We start from the raw sequence: 25,498 nt of genomic DNA, 5'->3' as shown, positions 1-25,498 counted from the left end.
GTAGGTTAACCCGTTTCTAATGCGGCATGCCGTGACCCAGCTGTGGTTCGGGTTCTCTCTCACAATCTCTGTGTCTCTCTTTCTCTCTCCTGTGCTTCTTTCTCTCTCTCTCTCTCTCTTTCTCTCTCTCTCTCACAACATCTCTCTTTCTCTATTAAGGGAGAGGAGTTGTCGGCAGATGGGTAAGGATACAGAAGAAGAAGAAGAAAACCTTTAAAATCTAGTGTTTTAGGTGGTAGGTTAGTTTGGTGCATTTTTTGTGCTTTAGGTGATGTGTCTTTCTTCTATTGGTTGCTGCAAAAGACCACTCTTGCAGTCTAACCGGATAGGAGGTTTTCCTATAAGAGAATTGGGGTAGATATATTTGGTAATCAAATCAAAATAATTTGACTACCGTCAAATCTAATTATCTAATTACAATAAAATCAATCAGATTTGATTATCATCAAATATGATTATAGAAGATTACTATCGATTACAATGAAATTAAACCCCCTAATATTCTCTAACAAAATTGCCAATGCATTGGCCATACAGGAGTTTTTCTACAAATAAATAGCTTTGGATCCGATTCTGATGGTCCGGATAGTTAGTACAAACTTTGCTGGGCCTCTTTATGTCCTCTCGTGGGCAACTTGTCTGCTGGTCAATTTCGCTTTATGCTCTGCTAACGTGGCCTCTTGAATTATTGTGATAGTAAGTTTAATTTTAAAATAGATATTATATGTGATTCTATGTACACGGATGTGTTTGTATGTTGGTAAAAGTATATATATGTTTGTACCAATACATATTATAAAACATTGGTATATATAGATGAGTAATGTTGGGCATATTTTCACTTTTTTACACTTATTATGTGGCTTTAAAAACTCACATATAGGTGTGAGAAAGTGGGGGTGAAGAAGTGGGAGGAAGTACTATGACGTTACTTGGTACAAATTTGAGATTGAATTGTTTAAGAATCAAGTTAATTTATTTAATTATCTCAAATGACAAAATCTTAACAATATTTAATTAACTATATAGATTAGTAAGAATTTACCCAAAAAAGAAAAAAAGGTAAATTTATAATGAATTCCTTAGTAAACTCAGACTTTTATAATAACTCCCTAAGCTTTTAAATTTGAATTTTAACTACTTAGGTTTGTCACAAATTTGAAGTGGGTTCTTATGTGTGTTTTCTCTCCAACAAAACAACTTCTATTAATGCTACATGCATAAGCATTTTTGCCACATCAAATTAAAGTAATTTTTATTTTATTTTATTAAAAATTAAAATAATTAAAATCTTAAAAAGAGAAACCCAAAAAGATAAAAATCTAAAAAAGAAAAGAAAAACAAATCCTCCCAAGGTGGGGTGGTCAGCAGTGGGGCCTGAGGGAGTGAGGTTACACCCCCAGGAACTTTGGTCAGACTAGGCTAGAGCTTAATTTATCTCATTGCGAACTTAGGTTCATAATAACTTGCTATCAAAGACAACAATGGTTTCACCACCATCTTCCAATTTGGTTGTCTATATATGTATTGTATGAAATTCATATTTACGGTAGAAAGCACATGCATACACATGTATATCATGTACATTTTAAAACATTTTGAGCATTGGTTAAAGTAAAATGTAAAATGAAAGACAAAAAATTGATAGCGTAGGAGAAAAGTTGTAAATGAACAAATAAGAATCCCAAATTAAGTGAACCGCTCACCTATTTAGCATGTATGCAAAAGCGATGCGGATGGAGGAGCTGCAATGTATGAGGTAGACAGTGAGGAATTGGTGTAACTATTACTTGAATATGGATTTCATTCTCCTTCCTAATCAGCAGCAACATTGGAAATAAAAAGTGACGACATTGCATATCTATTCCCTACTAGAGCAAGATCCCGGCATATCTAATTAATGGGAGGATATGTAATGGAGCCTCAAAATTGAGAACATGAATTGTTTCCCTTATTGAAGGCATAAAGTTTCGATGAGGGTGAGTGCACCAAAGCCCAACAATCATCAAGCGCTCTATTTGCTGCTCATCAAAATCTCCACATAGCCTTGGGTCAGCTGCTTCAAGTACCTTTTCTATTGCATACAGTTCCCAAACCCATTCCACCATGACTAATTAATCTTGAGGGGCATTGAGCTTGATTGGTTTTCTTCCACAAGCAATTTCCAATGTGACAATTCTAAAACTATAAACATCTGACTCCATGCTAACCTTACTGGTTGTGATACATTCAGGAGCCATATAACCCATGGTACTCGCTAAAATAGTGGTTTTTGATCCTTTCAGGTGGTCCACAAACCTTGCTAGCCCAAAATTCCCAAGTTTGGCATTAAAGTTTGAATCAAGCATAATATTGCTTGATTTTATATCCCTATGCACAACGTATTCCTCCCACTCTTCGTGCAAGTAAAACAACGCCGACACTAATCCTTGAGCAACTTTGTACCTCATTGCCCATACCAATAAGCTCTCTTGTGTAAAAAGATGTGAATCTAAGTTTCCATTGGGCATGAACTCATAGACAAGTAAGAGTTCTCCTCTTTTATGTCACCAGCCAAGGAGCTGCACCAAATTCCTATGTCTCAATCTACTAATGATTTTAACTTCTGATGCATACTCCTTTATTCCTTGTTTTGACTCTTTAGACACCCCTTTACAGCAATAAAAGAGTTTGAATCCCTTAAAAATCCTTTATAAACCCCTCCAAATCCACCCTGACCGAGCTTCTCTTCATCATTGAAAATGTTCGTGGCATGAGCCAATTCTTTAAATGAGAACCTCTTTGGTCCTATCCCTCTTTGAAATTCCTCATCCATGCAACTATCAAGGACAAGATCCTCTTCTTTGTGACTCCTATTCCTTTTCCAAAAGCAAAACAGAATTAAAGCCAACCCACCAAACAAAAAAGATCCACCAACACCCAACCCCACGGCTAACCCAAACCTGTTGTTTTTCCTTGGGTTGGGGGCAGGATTTGGACTCGGACTGCCTGCCTGCCTGCCACGTTGGTGACAATTTCTTTCAAAGTAGAACTAAACTTCCATGTGCAAATGGTATGCATTGCAGGAGTAGATCCTCCAATTGCTCCTGAGAATCCAAAAGTTACCCATTCAGGTAGGTAATTTCTCAAATCCACAATATAAGACAGGGATTGCTCTACAATAGCATTTTTTCGCCAACCGGTGAGGAGAACACTCAAATTATGAGAAGTAGAATTATAACTAATCCGAGCTTTATTGGTTCTCCCTTGAGTAATAGAAATATTACTCCACGACGACCACCATGACACATTAGCAATAGATTTCATGGAGTTTATATCAATACCTACATGTACGCCGGGCGGATCCCATTCTTGGTTCGAATAGATGTCAAGCTCCACCGCGATAAAATGATTGGCGGTCGTGTTTAATGAATGGTTAGTCATAGCAAGACCCATACCTCCACCTTCGCTGTATTCAGGAAGCGTTGAATCATTAGGTGCTAGGAAGAACGCAAGCCCATCTCCATAGTTAGTATTATGTTGAGAGTCAATGACAAAGGAAAAATAGGTAGTGAAATCTGTGAGGTTTCTGGATTTCTTGTCCCACAGGTGCATGGGTTTGAAATACGTGGCTCGACCTACATCCCATCTTCTGACATTTCTGACGGTGAGTTGGATGGCATGGTTCTGAGGGAAAGCTCTCTCATATGTTATATTGTCATTATAAGTGAAACTGGTGAAGTTGAAGGATATAGCAGTGGTGAATGTGGGTAGTGGTGAGAAGAAATTGGTGACCATGAAGAGATAAAAGAGGATTTGGGGCTTTGGAAATGGGAAATGTTTGTTTTTGAAGATGTAAAAAGACATGATTGGAGCTTTGGAATGGAGATTGGGTCTGAGAAGAAATTGCAGACTGTAATAAGATTATATAAAGCAGGTTTGAGTCGTGAGAGTGCGTAGGAGAAAGTCCAGGACCAGTCATGCATGATTTGAGCTTAATTGGTGGGGCGGTTCGGTCTGAGTAATTGGCAGACTGGCGGTCGTCTATTAAAAAATGAATAAAGTGGTCTGAGCTTGTTGTTTGATATGGAAAAAATTTACTCATATTTAACTTTTTAGTAAATATGAAAATAAAAGAAATATAAAAAATAATATTGAAACAATAGAAATACAAAAGAAAAGATTGTCATGATTTCTGCTTATTGTCAATTTTATACTTGAATTTTATTTCTATAATATTTTATCTGATTAGGACTTTATTTCATTTTTTTACTAAGATTAAAGTTACTTTAAATATTTCATTTTCTTATTAGGATTGGAGTAAAGTCCATATATCTCCCTCCAACTACCACTCAATTGATAATGTCCTCCCTAAACTTTCAATTGCGACAATGTATCTCTAAAACTACCAAAACATTGTCAATATCACCCCCAAAGCTAACAAAAAGATCAGAATGCCCTTATGTATTTATCAATATGACAAAAATACCCCTAAAATTAAAAAAAAATTAAAACGAACATTTTAATTTTTTTTAAACGAAAATATTTTAATTTTTTTTTAAACGGAAATTTTTATTTAAAAAATTATAAAAGCTAACATTCTTTACAAAAACAAAAAAAAAAACAAAAAACAAACGAAAATTTAAAAAAAAAAAAAATCGAAATTTTTTAATTTTTTTCTAATAAAAGATTTTTTTATTTTATTTTATTTTTTTTAATTTTAGGTTTTTCCAGAAATTTTCGTTTTTTTTTTTTAAAAATTTCACTAAGGGTAGTTTCGTCAATAAGTGGGACATTGACAATGTTTTAGTAGTTTAGGGGGGTACATTGTCGCAATTTAAAGTTTGGGGGGACATTGTCAATTGGGTGGTAGTTTGAGGGGGGTATGTGAACTTTCCCCTTAGGATTGTGTTTACTATTGGTACTAGGGGATCCGGCTTACATACTGTAGTGTAAGCAACGGTTAAGATTAAATTTCAAAAAAATCTATTTTTATTTTCTTTCTCTTATTAAAAGCTTTTAAAAATAAGTTAATTTTGAGATTCAATCTTGACCGTTGCTTACACTACAGCATACATGCTGTTGTTTTAATAACAGCATGTAAGCCGGATCCGGTACTAGGATTATATTTACTTTCTCTACAAGTAGTTCTCTTTTTATATATATATATATATATATATATATATATATATATATTAGTTTACTTTTAATTTGTAATCTAAAATATAGAATCAATTAAATTATTATAAACTTTGAGAATTTATTTGGAACACTCTGCGAAAGTTTATATTTCTTTTAAGTCTAAGATATTCTGATTTTATCTTTTAATCATAAGACTAGACACTTTTAATTGTTGGTTAAAAAAATTGTCATTTAATTGATTAGTTGATATGTACAGGTCTCAACAGTGAACAGAGAGACCCAACATGCTGAAACGGTCAAGTCAAAAAGAGGGAGGGACTGGGGAGTGGGGAATACGTAAAGAGAAAATTTATTCGAGAGAACCTTCTAGTTCTAGCCATGTGATCAACCAAAGACTTTTTAGCTCAATTTAATTAGAATGTAGAAGTTTTTTTAATTCAGTTAATAAATATATTCTATATTTTTTTAATTAATGCAAATTATATTAAAAAGTATGTATAAATAAAAAGAAAAAAATTCAGGCAGTGATGGGCTTTAAAATAGTAGCAATCCAGGCAGTGATGGGGTGATTGGAGAAAGCATTGGTGATGATAGGCCACTTTGAGATCGTCCAAAGAATTTTGCACAGGACCACTCAAGCAAAATATGAATGAGAGTTTATTGAGGACCTTTGCAAAAGGGATACTGCCAAGCATCATGATTCTCAGTAAGCAGCTTCCAAGCAATCTTTAGGAAATGACATTTGAAAGTGGTGTTTAGGAAATGGCGTTTGAAGTTAATGTATGAAGGATGATAAAACACTTTTGAGTCTCACCTAAAGAGAATGGGTTTAAGAACGTATGTCGAATTGGATTTGAGGGAAAGTGAAAGATTGTTAGGGATAATGCCCTAAGTCCAATTTATTTTGTATGACATTTTCGGCTTATTTATAAAGTTGTTTATTTTCAGAAATTTATTAGAATGTTGGGCATATCTTTATATATGTGTGTGACATTTATGCATATGTAACCTTAAGTTACATTAATTGTAGGGTAAATATATATAAATTCTTGAGTCAACCTGTCAAAATTGTAAAATTCCTATATATATATATATATATATATATATATATTTACTTACTAGGTTAATCGAAATGCCAAATAAATCTCCACCGTTAAATATTCTTAAAATTGTGTAATGCTCGTTAGTCCCAATCATAACGCACCATTTTACCACGTCAGCATAATAAATTTTTATTAATTTAATTTAAAAATTAAATCTAAAAAAGAAAAAAATTTGAAAGGGTGGCCGAAAGTCACCCCTTAGGGGTTGGGGTACGGTGAAGAAGGACGATTATAGGAGAGTTTCGGTGCCGGCGCCAGCAACAGCGCGTCTTACGATAACGCTATCCCGCGTCCATTCATGGAGACCTTCTTCACGGGTGGAGCCGGAGCGAGCCCGAGACCCATGACTCTGGTGTCCAGCTTCTTCTCGGACGGCTGCGCGGACGGAGATTTTCGTTCCTTCTCTCAGCTACTCATGGGTGCCATGGCCTCCCCGCTCGCCTGGCCTAGCTTCTTTGCTGACAATTCCACCGACAGTTCTTCTGCAGAACAGGGTTCCGATACGGGTTCTGGGTTTAAGCAGGGCAGGCCCATGAATTTGATGGTTGCTCGGTCACCATTGTTTACAATTCCACCTGGGTTGAGCCCCTCTGGCTTTCTCAACTCGCTTGGATTCTTTCCGCCGCAGGTAATTGATCCAATTCTCGCGAATTTGTGATGGGTTTGTTTTGTTTTTGGTTAATTCTGTTCTACTTTTGATAATTTCTGAAACTAAAAAATTCATTTTTATGGAGTTGCGTAGTGCTTGTTTTATTTAGGGGTTGGGGATGGCTTGCCACCAACCCCAAGTGGCTTTACGGTTACCCCTTCAAATTTTTGTTTAGATTTAACTTTTAAATTAAATTAATAAAAAATTGTTATGCTGACGTAGTAAAACGGTGTGTTTTGATTGGGATTAACGAGCGTTACATAAATTTGAAAAAATTTGACGGTGGGAATTTATTGGCATTTTGATTAACCTAGAAAGTAAAAAATCTAAAAATAAAACTTGGGAATTTTATAGTTTTTTCGGGTTGACTCAGGAATTTATAACACTGTCACACATGCAGAAGATATAAACGATAATACATTGTGTAATACCCCGAAAATAAATTAGGGTTAAGTACATTTTAATTATAATGCTAGGGTTGGATCTCATTGGGTAAAGTGTAAGACCTTGGACTTTTAAGGATTTACTGTTGCACCGAATATTCAACAGAGGTACCAATGCTTGTAGTACTGAAGAATGAGCTTTTATATGGTAACCAATGACTATGAGATAAATTACGATGTGAAGATTAATGAATAATTCATAAAGGACGAGAAAACATTGGAAACACCGTCTTAAGAGGAAAATATTAGATTTTCAAATCCTAAGAAGGAACTCAAAAATATTGGAATGGTAAACATGACGTTCGTCTCAGAAAGAGCTTTCCAGAATGGGGTCGCACGCGTAATTTCGAGACCCGTAGCAAAAGTTATGGCTGTTTTACGGAAGACTGCACTTGACCAAACGTTCGTTGAAGGACCGAACGTTCGGACAGAAGTACCGTCTGTCCGAACGTTCGCTGACACTATGTTAGCAAAGTATAGACAAGATCTAAAGGCGAAAGTCCAAAAGTACACCCAAACGCTCGCCCAATAGTACTGAACGTTCGTTGACTATTTTTGGACCGCTGGTATGTGAACTCAAATGTAAAGTGAAAGTAATTAACTTTAATAAATATGCTTAAAGAGTAACATTATTCGTGTGACAAATATAAAACTCATATACCATACAATTTTAAAAGCAAGTCAAGTATCAATCAAATATTCCATTCGTTGCACACAATTCTTGCACAATACTGGATTGGCTGCATGCCTCCTAAATATTTCGTTTCAAATATTGTTACCAAATTCCAATCGCCAATCTTATTCTAAACCTCTTTCCAGTCTCTATTACATCCTCAATGGTCCACTCTCAAAGGCTATATTCTAATGCTACAATACCAAAACAATAGAACGAAATTCTTTATTGGACTTGCTGATTTCAAAGCACTCAAGAGCCACGTTCTTTCAAAAATTAATAAAAAAAGAAAAAGAAAACAGAGAGCCACATAGCCTTCTATTCCATGTAAAACCATATTTTTTGATCTTTTCTCAGGGTTGACCAAAGTTTACCCAGCTTGAGATTGAAATTGAAATTCAATGAAATATTGCTTGATTGATAACTTGTTGTCTTCTTGTAGGCAGAGGAATGCTGAAAGTAATCTCGAGGCTTATTCATAGTACTCCACATGTATCCAAATTTTAATTGCAGGGGAAACTTCACTACTCTTTTTGAATTAATCACTTTTGCAATGTCCTTCTTAAAGTTCAAAATCTTTCAATTTAGTGTAACGAACTTTTAATTTTTTTTAATGTCTCTCTTCCGTTAAAAGTTTTTGTTATATATATTATCCCAACAAAATTTCTACAATATCTACATTATTTTTTTTTTAAATATTTAAAATGTTTTGCAAAGATTGGGGCATAGGTATTCTTGCAAATACTGTTAAATTCAGACCAATGCCTTAATCTTTGCAATTTTTTTTTCCCCTAAAACAAATGGGAGTATTTTGGAAATTTTGTTGGCATTTAATAGAAAATTCGAACGGAGGAGGGACATTGAAAAAAAAATTCAAAGTTCGATACACTAAATTGAGATAAATTGAACTTTACAAGAAACATTACAAAAGTGATAACAATGCTGGAGAGTTAAGTGAAGTTTCTCCATAATTGTATCTTTCTATTAAACATATACCGTAATGATTTTTAGTCCATTGTGGTTCGCCAATTTGGGACTATTATATATATATATATATATATATATATATATATATATATATATATATTCAATTTCCTTATATATATTCTAATTGAATAAGGAAAAAAGTTACAAGAGATGATTTTTCTCATTTTTGATCGGAATTGAAGAGAGAATAGGGGATTCTGTGGGAATGCTTCCAAAAATATGATTAAAAGCGGCCCATTTAGTTAAAGCATGTGCCCTAAAATTGACACATCGAGACACTTTCAAAGCATTCCCGCTTTGAAATGAAGAAAGAGCTAAACTAATATAAAAAATACAATTTGCATAATATCAAGAAAAAAAAAAAAAGAGCAGGACTATTAATAGCTAAAATAATAAGTAGAGCATCCCCTTCCACCGGGACTATTAGATTGTTTATACACATTAATAGTTTGTACATAGATCGATGATATATCAGGTAGAAAGCTGAAACACATGTATATCATGTACACTCAACCATACTAAAAAAATAAAATAAAAAGTACACTCTTAATCGCTTTGAGCGAGGTAAACAAAAGTGTAAAATGAAACGCAAAGAAGTAATAAACTAGGAGAAAAATTTGGACACATAAACCATCAATAAAAATCCCAAACTAATTAGTGTATCTCGATCTTACCATTTTAGTGCATTTGCAAAAGCTATGTGGATGGAGAACCTGCAGAGGATGAGGTAGACAATGAGGAAACATTGCTCGAGTATTAATTCCGTCCTCCCTTATAATCAGTGGAAACAATGGTGACGTAGCAGAAGACTAATTAAGTAACAACATTTAAAAGTGTCTGTCTTCTGACTAAAATATAAAACAAGCCCGCAAGCTTAAAAGAAAGATAAACTTCGCAGAGTTTGAGAGAGAAATTCTGCAACTTAATAATAATTCAATTGAGTCTATGTTTTACATTACAAACTAGCATATTTATAGAAGAGAAATACGTGTAGAGAAAATAAACCTAATCCTAATAAGAAAAGAAAATAATTAAAGTAAATCTAATCTAAATAAGAAAAGTAAACATAATCCCAGAAGGGAAATGAAATAAAATAAATCTTCTTTTTCTAGTCTCTAGGACTTTTACGTTCCACATCAAATGAACATTAGAAATTTATGCATGTATATTCACTGCAAGGTCAAGAAGTGGTGGCCCCGGCAAACTTGATGGGAGAATAGGCAATGGAGCCTCAAAATTGAGAACATGAATTGTTTGCCTCATTGAAGGCCTAAGTTTGCGATCAGGGTGAGCGCACCAAAGCCCAACAATCATCAACCGCTCCATTTGCCGCTCATCAAAATCTCCACCCAACTTTGGGTCAGCAGCTTCAAGTACCTTTCCTATTCCATAAAGTTTCCAAACCCATTCCAGCATGACTATTTGACCTTCGGGGGCGTTGAACTTGATTGGTTTTCTTCCACAAGCAATTTCTAAAGCGACAATTCCGAGACTATAGACATCTGACTCCTTGCTAGCTTTATCGGTTGTCACACATTCAGGAGCCATGTAACCCATGGTGCTTACATAACTAGTGGTTTTTGATCCTTTTACATGGTCCACAAGCCTAGCTAGCCCAAAATTCCCCAATTTAGCATTAAAGTTTGAATCAAGCATAATGTTGCTTGATTTTATATCCCTATGCAACACGCATTGTTCCCACTCATTGTGCAAGTAAAGCAAGGCCGACGCCAATCCTTGAGCAACTTTGTACCTCATTTCCCATCTCAATATACTTTCTTCTACAAAATGATGTGAATCTAAGCTTCCATTGGGCATGAAGTCATAAACGACTAAGAGTTCTTCTCTTTTATGGCACCATCCAATGAGTTGTATCAAATTCACTAATAATTTTTACTTCTGTGGCATACTCATTTATCCTCTAGTTAGACCCTTTTGACAGCCTCTTAACAGTAACGAAAGAATTTGAGTCCTTCAAAAATCCTCTATAAACCCCACCAAATCCTCCCTGGCCTAGCTTCTCTTCATCATTGAAATTATTTGTGGCACAAGCCAATTCATTAAATGAGAACCTCTTTGGTCCTATTCCCTTTTGAAATTCTTCATCCATGCAACTATCTATGTGCCTCCTATTCCTCTTCTTCCACAAGCCTAATAGGATTAAAGCCAACCCACCAACCAAAAAAGGTCCACCGACACCCAAGCCGATGGCTAATCCTAAGTTGTTCTTTTTCCTTGGGTTGGTTACAACATCTTTCAAACTTGAACTAAAATCCCAAGAGTTAACCGTATAGATTGCAGAAGAAAGTCTTCTTGCGGCTGCGAATCCAAAAGTTACCCATTCAGGAAGGTGATCTCTCAAATCAAGATTATAAGAAAGGGACTTGCATACAGTATTATTGTTTATGAGACCAGTGAAGAGAACACTCAAATTATGAGAAGTAGAATTATAACTAATCCGAGCTTCATTAATTCTCCCTTGAAGAATAGAATAATTACCCCCCCGCCATGACACATTAGCAACAGATAGCACGGAGTCTATATCAATACCTACATGTTCGCCTGGCGGATCCCATAGCTTTGTAAACCAATCAATGTTTGGATATATGTCAAACTCCACCGCGACAAAAGGATTGTCCGTCGAGTTTAGTAGCTGGTTACCACTTGCAAGACCCATGCCGCCACCTTGGTTGGCATTAGGAGGAATTATTGAACCATTAGGTGCTAGGAAGAAGGCAAGTCCATCTCCAATAACTTGCATCGTGAGAAACAATGACAAAGGTAAAATGGGTAGTAAAATCTGTGAGGTTTCCGGATGCCATGTCCCAGAGGTGCATGGGACTAAAATACGTGGCTCGGCCTGCAGAGTTTATAGGGACCTTGTTGGCGGTGAGTTTGATGACTTGGTCTTCAACGACAGTTCTCTCACATCTTATTCTGAAGTCACGAGAACTGAAACTGGTGAAGTTGAAGGATATAGCACTTGTAACTGGGTATTGTACTGAGAACAAATTGGTGATCATTAAGAGATTAAAGAGGTTTAGGGACTTTGCAAATAGGAAATGCTTCATTTTGAAGTTGTAACAAGCCATGAGTAGAAGTCGGAAGGGAGGTTTGGTTTTTACATTCAATTAAAAGAAGTTGCTGTGAAGCTTCCCATCTAAGGCTTCAATGGGATGAAATTTTATGAAAGCTACGATCGATGTATGTTTTAACTCAAAGAAGGGGTCTTTTAGAACATGAGAAAAATACCTAACATTCCATTTATTTCATCCAATCCTCTCAAAGACGTGTCCATTTATTTCTCTACCAATAAGGAACCGAACTTTCTATAATATTAATTCTGATTCTTCCCTTGTAATTAAGGTCAGAATCTTAATTCTAAAGTCAAGACCTTGTTTAGTGTTCTTCTATTTAAATTAAAGGAAACATCGTCAATAAAAAAGTATGCTGAATATTATTATACTATATACTTCTTGTCTTTTGGAGGTTAACGTGTTAAGAATATTATGTTAAAAGTTATTTACTTCATTAGGTATTTTAGGTCTACTAGGTTTACCATTCCTTAGTCTACTAGGTTACTATTATTAGCCTATATATAAGCCTCTTCTATACATTATTCTTTGTGATTCAATATACAATCTTATTCTCAACATGGTATCAGAGCACAAGTTCTGAATCACCTTAATTTTTTTTTTTTCGCATATTATTATTATTATTATTATTGTTATTATTTTTTTTTTGAGGGTGGCGTTTTCCGGCAAATCTCTTACTCTGTCTTTTTTGGTTCTCTCTTCCTCTTATACTTTTCAGCGGATCAATATACGGCTAGAAACCTCGGAAGACGAATGTTCCAGAGCCGCCGCACACAGTCCCATCGGCGATCTCATGCTCCCTCATGCGCCGCTTGAAGTCCCCGCCGTTCCGCCATTGCCGCTCTGCCATAGGCCGCCACAGTTGTCCGATTGCTTCCGCCAAACCACTGATCGATAGCTCTTCTTCCAACGACTCCAGACCCACCAACAAAATCACATTCTGCCACTCCACGCGCCACCCAAAGGTCCGCGCGTGAGATTCACACGCCAAGTGCTGCTGCCTACAGTAGTGCGTGCACCACACGCGACAGGCAATCTAGACTGCCATGTCATCCATGCCATGTCAGTTCTAGTTCCACGTCAGCCAGGCGCTGATGATGTGGCACATCATCAGGTGACACATCATCAGTGCCACGTCAACCGGTGCAACATCATTAGTACCACGTCAGTCGGTGCCATGTCAGCCAGTACCACTTCACCTTGTGCTAATCATTGACTTAATCAAAGTTGACCATTGACTTTGACTGTTGACTTCAGTTAGAGTTGACCGTTGACTACCAGAGTTGACCATGTGCTTTTTACTCTATTTTTTTGTCCTGATTTCGTATTTGTGGTCTGTTTTTGCATTTGACCATTCTAGATGGCACAAAACGAAATTATTCATCATGTTCAGACTGTATTGGATGGCACAAACTATATGATGTGGATTATAAGGAGATTTTTGCTCATGTTACTCGCCTTTCTTCTGTGCGTGCTCTATTGGTTGTTGCAGCCTCTCGACATTGGTTACTTTGTCAAATGGATGTCAAAAATGCCTTCCTTAACGGTGATTTAAGTGAAGAAGTCTATATGCAACCACCTCCTAGATTATCTTATCCTATAAATAAGGTTTGTCATCTCCATCGAGCTCTATATGGACTTAGGCAGGCACCTCGAGCATGGTTTGCTAAGTTTAGCGCCACTATCTCTCGCTTTGGCTACTCCATTAGCTTTTAAGATTCAGCCTTATTTATTCGCTGCACAGACCAGGGTACCATACTTCTATTATATGTTGATGACATGATCATCATTGGAGATGATATCACTGGTATTCAGGAACTTAAACAGTTTCTCAGTCAGCACTTTGAGATGAAAGATCTTGGCCCTCTTAGCTAGTTTCTTGGTCTTGAGATCTCCTCTTCTTCTTATGGTTATTATTTGACACAAGCGAAGTATATATCTGATCTATTTTCCATAGCCAATCTCACAGACAATAAGATTGTCAACACACCGACTAAGCTTAATACTCGTCTCACTCCTCATGATGGCGAGCCTTTTCGCGACTTTACCTTATATCGGCATTTAGTTGGTAATCTTGTCTATCTTACTGTCACTCGACCTGATATCTCATATACTGTCCATCAAGTGAGTCAATTTATGGTTGCTCCTCGCTCTACTCATTTCTCAACTGTCCTTCGCATCCTTCGGTACCTAAAGGGTACATTATTTCATGGCTCTATTTCTCCTATTAGTCTCCTCTTCATCTACATGCTTACACTGATGCTGATTGGGTGGGTGATCCGACAGATCGTCGCTCTACCACTGGTTACTGTTTTCTACTTGGCACCTCACTTATCTCTTGGCGAAGTAAGAAACAAATTGTTGTTGCTCAATCTAGCACCGAAACAGAATATCGTGCTCTAGCTGACACTACCGCGGAGCTTCTTTGGTTGCGATGGCTGTTACAAGATATAAGCGTCTCTCTTTCTTCTGCTAGTTCTGTATATTGTGACAACAAGAGTGCTATTCAAATTGCTCATAATGATGTTTTTCATGAATGGACCAAACATATTGAGATTTATTGTCATTTTGTCCATCATCATCTTCTTAAGGGTTCACTAGAGCTTCATTCTGTCACGTCCCGTGATCAACTTACAGACATCTTTACAAATTCCCATCCGATAGGGCGTTTTCGTGATCTTATATCCAAACTCAAGTTGGTCTCTCGCACTCAACCTTGAGCTTGAGGAGGATTGTTAAGAATATTATGTTAACAGTTATTTACTTCATTAGGTATTTTAGGTCTACTAGGTTTACCTTTCTTTAGTTTACTAGGTTACTATTATTAGCTTATATATAGGTCTCTTGTGTACATTATTCTGTGTAATTCAATATAAAACCTTATTCTCAACAAACACTCCTTCGAAATAACTAAATATTGGGTTTCCTGTGTCTGTTACTAGTCGATTCTCATCACTATTTATTATGAAACTTCCCCGTATAATATGATTGGATTAGTGATATAAAACTATAAAAGCATTAGAAAATATATCACCCAAGAGCCAGGTAACCTTCTATCAAGAGCAAAATCGAATATTTTGATTCTTCCCCGTGGTTGACCAGCCTAGCCCGAAAAAAGCTATGCAGCTTGGCATGAAATTCAAATCCAACGAAATATTTGTTGAATTGATAACTCATACAGCCCCATTGTTTTGACTTATCACCTGTTAACCCAATAATAACGCAGGAATTGACGGAGTCAGAGTGCGTCACTAGTTAACATCACTAGTTAACGGCTATCTCCACTACCGACGATTGAATAAGTAACAAGTGTAGTGATCCATGTTCGAGATTCTTATTGTTGAAATATTTGGAGTTCTTCTCCTTCGATAAGTTTGCTGTTGAGTCCTCAAGGGTCGCTCAATTGGGTTCTTAAAGAGTAGTTTAATTAGTTGGGGACTATGAATCGTGAAACAAACGTTACTAGCTAGTTCAAATCTTCCTTCCCTTTTCATGAGCCTAGCTCCAAAATAAATTATAATTTTTGCTTTGTTTTAGTTTTATTTTTTGTTTAATGTTAAATCGTCATGCATGTGTTGATTATACACATGACCATCGGGCTTTTCCAGCGATCGATGTTAGGGTTTTTTTTTTTTTTTTTTTTTAAAAGACATGATGGTAGCTTTATATGCCTACCTTTATGAAACTTGAATGATTCAAAATTATATTTAGAATAATAAATTACACCAATTTTTTATGAGATTTGAGAAAAGTTCAGAAAGAGCGGCTCACCTTTAATTTTTTTTTTTTTAAAAGCTCACCTTCAATTTAAAAAGCCACCTATGTACTTCCATTTTTATACGAATGAAAGCCATGTAGAAAAAGTTGACTATGAAGGCCAACAATTTGAGAAAATGGATCCTCTCCATTTCACTTGAAATGGAGAGGGTCCATTTAGTGTATTTAGAGGGACATAGCTGTCCATTTAGTTTTTGAACAAGCCAAACAAGCCAAACCTTGTATCGTGGTCGTACTCCTAGGCATCTAGGGATGTATGATTTTTCCTGAAAAAAAAAAAGCCTTACCCGGTTTGTGTATGATTTTGGGTTTGATGGATTAGATTGTTCTTGTAATTTTTGGTGATATTTTCCATTTTAAATCAACAATATTTCGGTTGTTCTTCAGTTCATAGTTACAGTCATTATTATCGGGCCTTTAAAGCTAGCCATCATTAGCCTGTTATACCAAGCAAAATCATAGTTTTTCATCCCCGAGTTTGACAAATGACAAACCTTGTCCGACAAAAGTTGTAATGTATTGATTAAATGATTAAATTTATCTTTTCCTTTAAGCTTAAAGTAATAAAATAAATAATAATTTAACATGGTATCAGATCCAACTCTTTTGAGTTTGAGTGTTGAGTTCGTCATTTACCCTTAATCTCAATTAAATATTTACGTGTTGGGCCTGACCTAGTAAAAGAGAGTTTGGACTCGCACCTTAAACTTTTGGAACAAATAGTGATTAATTAACAAAAAGTTTACCCAGCTAGGCATTGAAAACCAAATACAAGGAAATATTGCTTGATTTGATTACTCGATGCTGCCCACATTGTTCAAATTCTTCTTACAGGCCGAGGGATGTAGAAACGGATCTCGAGGCTTATTCATGGTATTTTAGATCCAAATTTATTGTCTTACTAAAGATTATATAGTTTAATTGTATTTTTAAGTTCAATCCATGACGGTTGGCCAATTTGAGGCTATTGGATTGTTTATACACATGAATAGTATGTACAAAAAGTCATATTTCAGGTACAAAGCAAAAACACGTGTATCATGTACATTCAACCAAAAACAAGGTGCACTCTTAACCATTTTCAGCATTGGGTAAACAAAAAATGTAAAATGAAACACAATGATGTGATAATGTAGGAGAAAAATTCAACACCTAATCAATCAATAAAAATCCCGAAATTAAGTGAAATTCTTACCACTTTCGAGTGTATGCAAAAGCACTGTAAGTGGAGAAGCTGCAAAGGACGAGGTAGACAATGAGGAACTGGTATTGCCTGGATATTGATTCCGTCCTCCATCATAATACATAGATTGCGACATTGCATGTCTGTTCATTACAGGGCAAAGATGTGGTAGCCCCGGCATATTTGATGGGAGAATAGGCAATGGAGTCTCAAAATTGAGTACATGAATTGTTTGCCTTATTGAAGGTCTAAGGTTGCAATCAGGGTGAGCACACCAAAGCCAACAATGATCATGTGCTCCATTTGTTGCTCATCGAAATTTCCACCCAGCCTTGGGTAAGCTACTTCAAGTAGCCTTCCTATTCCATAAAGCTTCCAAACCCACTCCATCATGACTACTTGATCTTCAGGGGCGTTGGGCTTGATTGGTTTTCTTCCACAAGCAATCTCTAGAGCGACAATTCCAAAACTATAGACATCTGACTCCTTGCTAGCTTTACCAGTTGTCACATATTCAGGGGCCATGTAGCGCATGGTCCCTACCAAATTAGTGGTTTGTGACCCTTTCACATGGTCCACAAGCCTAGCTAGCCCGAAATCCCCAAGTTTAGCATTAAAGTTTGAGTCAAGCATAATATTGCTTGTTTTTATATTCCTATGCACCACGCATTGTTCCCACTCATCGTGGAAGTAGAGTAAGGCCGACGCTAATCCTTGAGCAACTTTGTACCTCATTTCCCATATCAATATGCTTTCTTGTGTAAAAAGATGTGAATCTAAGCTTCCATTGGGCATGAAGTCATAAGCGAGTAAGAGTTATCTTCTTTCATGGCACCATCCAATGAGTTGCACCAAATTTCTACGTCTCAATCGACTAATAATTTTTACTTCCGAGGTATACTCCTTTATTCCTTGTTTATTTAGACCCTTTTGACACTCTTAACCGCAACAAAGGAGTTTGATTCCCTTAAAAGTCCTCTATTAACCCCTCCAAATCCTCCCTTGCCTATCTTCTGTTCATCGTTGAAATTATTCGTGGCTTGAGCCAATTCTTTAAAAGAGAACCTCTTTGGTCTTGTTCCCCTTTGAAATTCGTCATCCATGCATCTATCAAGGGCACGATCCTCTTCAGTGTGACTCCTATTCCTCTTCCACAAGGCAAATAGAATTAAAGCCAATCCACCAAACAAAAAAGATCCACCAACACCCAACCCTAGGTCTAATCCAAACCTATTATTTTTCCTTCGGTCGGGGGCGGATTTGGATTCGGACTTGAGTTGCTTGGGACTGTTGGTTTCGCTATAGTATCATCCAAAGTTAAACTAAAATCCCATATGCATTGCAGAAGCAATTCCTGTTGCGGCTGAGAATCCAAATGTCACCCATTCAGGAAGGTGATCTCTCTAATCAAGATTATGAGAAAGGGACTGCCAAACAGTAGCATTGTTAATGAGACAAGTGAAAAGAGCACTCAGTAGAATTATAACTAATCCGAGCTTCATTAATTCACCCTTCCATAATAGATGTTCTATTCCCCTGCCATGACACATTAGCAACAGATTTCATGGAGTTTATATCAATACCTACATGTTCGCCTGATGGATCCCATAGCTTTATGAAAATATCGAGTTGATAATAATTTTGAGAATGCACAAGAGAATGAAACAGCTAAAATCAACTCAATTTCAGAGTTCAATGAGTTAAGAATAATCAATAGTCACTTGCAGACTCACAGGATTAAGACTAAGCAGCTTTTGATTGGCAAGTGCCACAACCTGCAGGGAAGAGTTTAAGTACAGATATTTAGCAAAAAAAACTCAATAAACAAGTGATTAGCTGCGATAAAAGAGTGAATTCTTACAGAAAATGCTTCATTTATTTCAAAGTAATCAATTTGAGAAGCCTCCAAACCAGCATTTGAAATAGCTTTTGGTATTGCAAGGGCCGGTGCAGTTGTGAATAATTCAGGGGCCTGCACAGACAACCTTGTTTAGCATAATTTCACTTTAAGTCTAAAACCAAGCCAAATATGAACCATATTATGTATGGTACCTGAGCTGCATCAGCAAATCCTTTGATCTTTGCAATCACTTGCAACCCTGGTTGAAGTGCCTTCTCCCCACTCACCAGCACTAATGCTGCTGCACCATCACTGTCGATGATGACAGCACCAACCCAGAGTGAATGTTAAAGAATTCACTTCAGCACCAATACAAGGGAAACAACAAAACTGTACAACAAATGCATTAGAGAGAGAGAGAGAGAGAGAGACCTTATGCTAGAAGCATTGCCATCAGTAACAGAACCACCATCCTCCTTGAAACTTGGTTTCAGCTTCCTCAATTTTGCAGCATCAAACTAATACAGTACATATTGTGGGGGGGACAAGGTAAGAAGTCAACATAAAACAAGGAAATGACATTGAGAACTCCAAACTTTTTACTCTAGGAGTCCAAAAGTCTAGAATCAAAAGAAGAGTTAATACTACCAGGCCCTCCCAAGGGACCACATGATAAATAAATAAAATGATGGAAAACTTGGTAACCATTTGAAAAGATTGGGGTTTGAGACACTTGGTAATGATTTGTTTTCCCTTTATCTTTGCTTCTCTTTCCCATAATTTTCTACGGCACTAATAATACCAAAGTTGTTGATATAAAAAAACAAGTAGTTAATATCTATTTGCTTGCTTGGTGCAATCTAATTGGCGAATTTGGCAGTAATCTGTACCTAATGATGGCTATTCCAATTGCATGTCAAATAATCAATGGAGAAGAGATGTCTACAACTTCACATTACCTAGCTCAGAAAATGATATAGTTTAAATAAGTCAATCCCTCCCCTGAATTCACATTTCCTAAACCTTCATCCTTGTCAACAATTATGGACGGCTTCCCTCTTCCCCCATAAATTTCAACCTGCACAGAATTAACAGTTGATATTGACTTGATACCAAGATTCATCAACTCCAAGACATCTGTGGTTGATTCAACAGGGTGCATGCTTGCATCAGGGATAGCTAACCCATTCGTTTGGGTGGTGTTCCAAATCCCAAGTGTGTGCAAGTCAAACAAAAACTTTTCCACTAAAAGACGAGTACGGCTCGTAATTAAATGATCAGATGGAGTTCAACTTACAATCAAGAATGAAATCGAAAAGTAAAAATGAAAGACAAAAAAAAAAAAAAAAAAAAGGATATCGTTTTTTGAGGAACATCACTTGAAAGAAGATCACGAACTTGTTCATTATATATCTCAACCATTTGAACCAAAAAAAAAAAAAAAAAAAAGGGCAAAACCCAATGGAACAACATTCAGGGACAAGAGAAGCAATCCAATACAAACCCCTCACCCCACACATACCCCAAAAACAAAACAATCCGAACAGAACAATCTCTCTAAACATTCAAAACCCCATTGAATCAAACACAATAGAACAACATTCAGGTTCGTTTGAGTTCGGGCCCTAGAGAACCTTCTTGTCTGATATTATTTCTTTATAATACACAAAATTAAGAAAATTAAGCCGGATTGCAGTATCGGAAACCCTAGAAAATAGGAACGAAATGCAGAGAAAAGGAAGAAAGAAAGAAAGCTTAGAGAGAAACGGAGATGTACCTGCGGGGAAGTAATTTGATTTGTGATTGTAGCGATCGATTCGCAGCTCTTTCTGAGTCTCTCAGTGTGTCTTAAAGACTCAAAAGGTGGGCCGGAAAGAGAGCTGTCGGAGAGAGCTTAGTGCGCCGGAGTGAGGGAGAGAGAGAGAGAGAGAGAGTGAGAGTGATGAGGGAGGTGAGTGAGAGGGGGTGTTTGGAGAGTTTGGGGAAAAAAACACGGCTTGGGGCAGCTGAAATTTTTGGTTCGAAAATTTTCCAGACACCGCGCCACTTATTGGCACAAAAATTGAGCATAATCAGTGGCGACATAGGATAATTTTTTTTTAAAAAAAAAAAAATTATACTTACAATATTTTTAGAATAATTAAGCACCTAATATCTGAATATATATTTCATTTCTTGCTTCAGCTCCAGACTTTCAGGAGAAGTTAAAGCTGATGGGTGGTGGCTTGTATATAATTTGGCCCAATAAATTGGCCTTCTGATCCGGAAATATATATATAATTTGATCAAAATTATGAACTTTTTTTTAAAAAAAAAAAAAAAAACTTTTTTATAACAACTTTCTGGAAGCAAACACACTAGTACTTTGGTGCAAGTTTTAAAAATATTTTAAAAAAATTGATCGAACATTTGATCATATTACAATCAAACGAACTAATTCACTAAGATCGATCGGATGTTTAATCGATCATTTGATCCTATCACGATCAATCGAACCAATTCACTAGTATCGATCGAAGGATCGATCAGATGTTTGACCGATCATTTGATCTTATCACGATCAATCGAACTAATTCATTAGGATTGATTAGATGTTTGATCGATCATTTAATCCTATCACGATCAATCGAACTAATTCACTAGGATCGATCGGAGGATTCAATCGGATGTTTAATCGATCATTTGATCATATCACGATTAATCTAACTAATTCATTAGGAGCAATCAGATGTTCGATCGATCATTTGATCCTATCACGATCAATTGAATTAATTCAGTAGGATCGATCGGATGTTTGATCGATAATTTGATCCTATCACGATCAATCGAATTAATTCAGTAGGATCGATCGGATGTTTGATCGATAATTTGATCCTATCACGATCAATCGAATTAATTCAGTAGGATCGATTGGACATTTGATTCTATCACGATCAATCGAACTAATTCATTAGGATCGATCAGATGTTTGATCGAACATATGCTCCTATCACGATCAATTAAATTCATTAGGATTGATCAGATGTTTGATCGAACATTTAATCATATCACGATCAATTGAACTAATTCACCAGGATCGATCGGATGTTCGATCAAACATTTGATCGTATCACGATCAATCGAACTAATTCATTAAGATCGATCGGATGTTTGATCGATCATTTGATCTTATCACGATTAATTGAACAAATTCATTAGGATCGATCTCAATTAAACTAATTCATTCGGATCCATCAAATGTTTAATCGATCATTTGATCCTATCACAATCAATCAAATTAATTCAGTAGGATTGATAGGATGTTTGATCGATAATTTGATCCTATCACGATCAATCGAATTAATTCAGTAGGATCCATCGGATGTTCGATCGATCATTTGATCCTATCTCGATCAATCGAACTAATTCACCAGGATCGATCGAATGTTTGATCTATCATGATCAATCAAACTAATTCATTAGGATCGATAAGATGTTTGATCCTATCACATTCAATCGAACTAATTCATTAGGATTGATCGGATGTTTGATCGAACATTTGATCCTATGACGATCAATCAAACTAATTCACCAGGATCGATCGAATGTTTGATTGAACATTTGATCATATTACAATCAATCAAACATTTAAATAAGAATAAGAAATAGAAAACTTCAATAATAATATTAAAAAAATTAATTTTTCTAAGCCTTTTAATTTAATAAGAAAATTTGTTCTATTTAAAAGAAAAAAATAAATATTTATTTTTTATATAAAATAAGAATAGAAAAATAGAAAAAATTCAGCAATAATTAATATAAAAGAAATAATGACATATTATGGAGGTGAATTTTTGGGAAATAAATTTTTTCTATTATATATGTAGGGTCAATAACATCGCCCCAATATTTATTTATTTGTTTGTTTTTTTGTTTTTTTTTTTTCAAGGGTCAATAGCGGCGACCTAGAGACTTTAAGGTCGCCGCTATTGACCACTCATTAGCGGCAACACTAAAGAGTCGCCGCTGCTGACACTCATTAGCGGCGACTTTATGGTCGCCGCTAATGAGCTTTTTAATTTTTTTATTATTTTTTCTCATGTCAATAGCAGCGACCCTAAAGTCGCCGCTATTGGCCACTCATTAGCGGCGACTCCTAAGGATCGCTGCTGTTGACCATCAGTAGCGGCGACTTCATGGTCGCCGCTAATGAGTTTTCTAATTTTTTATTTTTTTATTTTTTCTCATGTCAATAGCGGTAACCCTAAAGTCGCTGCTATTGGCCACTCATCAGTGGCGACTCCTAAGGGTCGCCGTTGTTGACCATCGGCGACTTTATGGTCGCCGCTAATGAGTTTTCTATTTTTTGTTAAAAAAATTTTTCTTATGTCAATTGCGGCGACTCTAAGGTCGCCGCTATTGACCATTCATCAGCGGCGACTTTAGTGTCGCCGCTGTTTGGGGTATTATTAGTGGCGACAGGAGTTGCCGCTATTGATGTTGAATAGCGGCGACCCCTTTGAGTCGCCGCTCATGATGCTTAATAGCGGCAACTTTTAGTCGCCGCTATTGTTGCTACTGTTAAATAATATATATATTTTTTTTGGTTTTAAGCGTCCACTATTAGGCTGCTGCTAACTAATTTTTTTTTTTTTTTTTTTAAGCCTCCACTATTAGCGGTGACTCAAAAGTCGCCGCTAATAATGGGTCATTAGTGGCGACTTAAAAAAGTCGCTGCTAATGACCCCTCAATAGCGGCGACTTTTTGGTCGCCGCTATTTGTTTGGTCGCTAAAGACCATATTGCTTGTAGTGTTTGTAACAGGTCAATGTTTGAAAAGATGTCAAACTCCACTGCAACAAAAGGATTGTCCGTCGAGTTAAGTGGCTCGTAATCGTTAGAGAGACCCATAGCCCCACCTTGTGTGACATTAGGAATTTTTTAGCCATTAGGTGCTAGGAAGAACGCAAGCCCATCTCCATAATTAGTTCTATTTTGAGAATCAATGACAAAGGTAAAATTGATAGAGAAATCTGTGAGTTTTCTGGATGCCTTGTCCCACAGGTGTATCGGATTGAAATACGTGGCCCAACCTACTACAAACATTGAGTTGTCCTTGTTGCCGGTGAGTTGGATGACTTGTTCTTCAGGGAAAGATCTCTCATATCTTATACGGGTGTCACCAGAACTGAAGCTGGTTAAGTTGAAGATTATAACACCAGTAACTGGGCTTGGTATTGAGAAGAAATTGGTGATCATTAAGAAATAAAATAGGCGTAGGGACTTTGGAAATTGGAAATGTTTGATTTTGTAGTTGTAAGAAGCCATGATTAGAACTTGCAAGGGAGGTTTGAATGGGGGTAAGAAACTGTCAAGTTGTAGATTAGTCCTCCCTTTTCCCCATCCCCATCTTGATTTGAAAAATAAAAATAAGGGGTAATTACCTTTTTCCCTATCAACTATACAACGCATTGTCACTTTGCCCCATGAACTGACAACTCAACTATCCGATCCTATCAAACTATCATTTTGTGTCCAAAACCTCAATTCCGTCACTCAAAGGCATTAACTCATACGGTCAACCTGCCACATGCGCCCCACTTGCCATCTTGAAATTTTTTATCCCGTCTTTTCTTCCCTTCAACTACAACGCATTGTTACTTTGTCCCATCAACTACAGTGTATTGTCATTTCAAGATCGCATGTGGGGCGCACGTGACGAGTTGACCGTCTGAGTTAATGCCTTTGACTGATAGAAGAGTGGTTTTAGGCACAAAATGGTAGTTTAATAGGGTCGGATATTAAGGTTATCAGTTCATGAGAGCAAAGTAACAATGCATTATAATTGATGGGGAAAAGGGTAATTACCTTCATGAATAAAACATAGATTATGTGTTGATTGGAAGGGAGTGCGCATGCATTACGCAACTTGCAATTAATAAATCTATTAATTAATTAGAGTTTACAATTAATTAAAAGAAGCTGCCGGCAAGCTTCCCATCTAAGGCTTCTATGGGAATAAATTTTATGAAAGCTACAATCGATGAATGTTTTAACTACGGGTCGGGTTTATGTGGTTCAACTCAAAGAATGGGTATTTTATTTTATTTTTAATATTTTCTTGGGAAAAGTACACTATATTCTCTCTAAAATTTGAGTCAATTTCCAATTTGACCCCTAATATTTCAATTTTTGCAATACACCCTACCAACGTTTAAACTTTTTTTTTTTTTAATTTGACATATTCGGTAGTCACTGCCGTCTTCTCTGATGGAAATGTGATCACGTGATCCGCACATTATCACTTAAGGCCAAATTGAAAGAAATTTAAACTTCGGTGGAGTAAGAAATCCAAAATAAACCCTAAAAAAAATCTTCATCTTTATTGTTTCTTTTATTTTCTTAGAGTCTGTTTATAATTGGGTTGAGAAAAAAAGTTTTTAAAGTTTAAAAGAATTTTATAGAAAACAACTTTATTTTTAATTTTTTTTTTCTCAAAATGCGTTTTGTCATTTTTAGAGCAAAACCTCAATAAAATATTTTTTTAATTTTTTAATTTGTTTTTATTATTTTTTTTTTTTCAAATAACCAAACTATTTGTTTGATACTACAAGTACTTTTTAACTCTTTTTACAATTCTAAACAAGC

At 36.2% G+C, this 25,498-nt stretch overlaps 1 protein-coding gene and 3 pseudogenes across 1 annotated transcript; all 4 read right to left on the bottom strand.

Annotated features, from left to right (window-relative positions):
• Positions 1-1,710: 1,710 nt before the first annotated feature.
• On the bottom strand, positions 1,711-3,861 carry LOC148586205 (L-type lectin-domain containing receptor kinase IX.1 pseudogene; annotated as a pseudogene).
• Positions 3,862-9,672: 5,811 nt separating this feature from the next.
• Positions 9,673-12,068, bottom strand: LOC148586204 (L-type lectin-domain containing receptor kinase IX.1 pseudogene; annotated as a pseudogene).
• A 4,810-nt stretch (positions 12,069-16,878) lies between these two features.
• LOC132176957 (L-type lectin-domain containing receptor kinase IX.1 pseudogene) lies at positions 16,879-24,178 on the bottom strand (annotated as a pseudogene).
• Positions 18,629-20,033, bottom strand: LOC148586203 (acetyl-CoA acetyltransferase 1-like). The gene is made up of 5 exons (XM_088515181.1): positions 19,884-20,033; positions 19,304-19,389; positions 19,084-19,183; positions 18,893-19,003; positions 18,629-18,806 (listed from the first exon to the last, which is right to left on the bottom strand). Exons 1-5 carry the CDS (start codon positions 20,031-20,033, stop codon positions 18,732-18,734), a joined length of 522 nt encoding a protein of 173 aa, XP_088371307.1. The 3' UTR covers positions 18,629-18,731.
• Positions 24,179-25,498: the final 1,320 nt, after the last annotated feature.

This window comes from Corylus avellana, chromosome 4 (assembly GCF_965113065.1).
Source record: "Corylus avellana chromosome 4, dhCorAvel1.hap1.2, whole genome shotgun sequence".
Taxonomy (NCBI): domain Eukaryota; kingdom Viridiplantae; phylum Streptophyta; class Magnoliopsida; order Fagales; family Betulaceae; genus Corylus; species Corylus avellana.
This window is presented reverse-complemented; position numbering and strand designations above follow the sequence as displayed.

Excerpts from the sequence above, each read along its gene's own strand:
- LOC148586203 (XM_088515181.1), bottom strand. The coding sequence starts at position 20,033 with ATGCACCCTGTTGAATCAACCACAGATGTCTTGGAGTTGATGAATCTT. Across the intron at positions 19,390-19,883 it reads AGGATGAAGGTTTAGGAAAT|TTTGATGCTGCAAAATTGAG; the intron begins GTGAATTCAGGG and ends GTACTGTATTAG. Across the intron at positions 19,184-19,303 it reads GGCAATGCTTCTAGCATAAG|TGATGGTGCAGCAGCATTAG; the intron begins GTCTCTCTCTCT and ends CATCATCGACAG.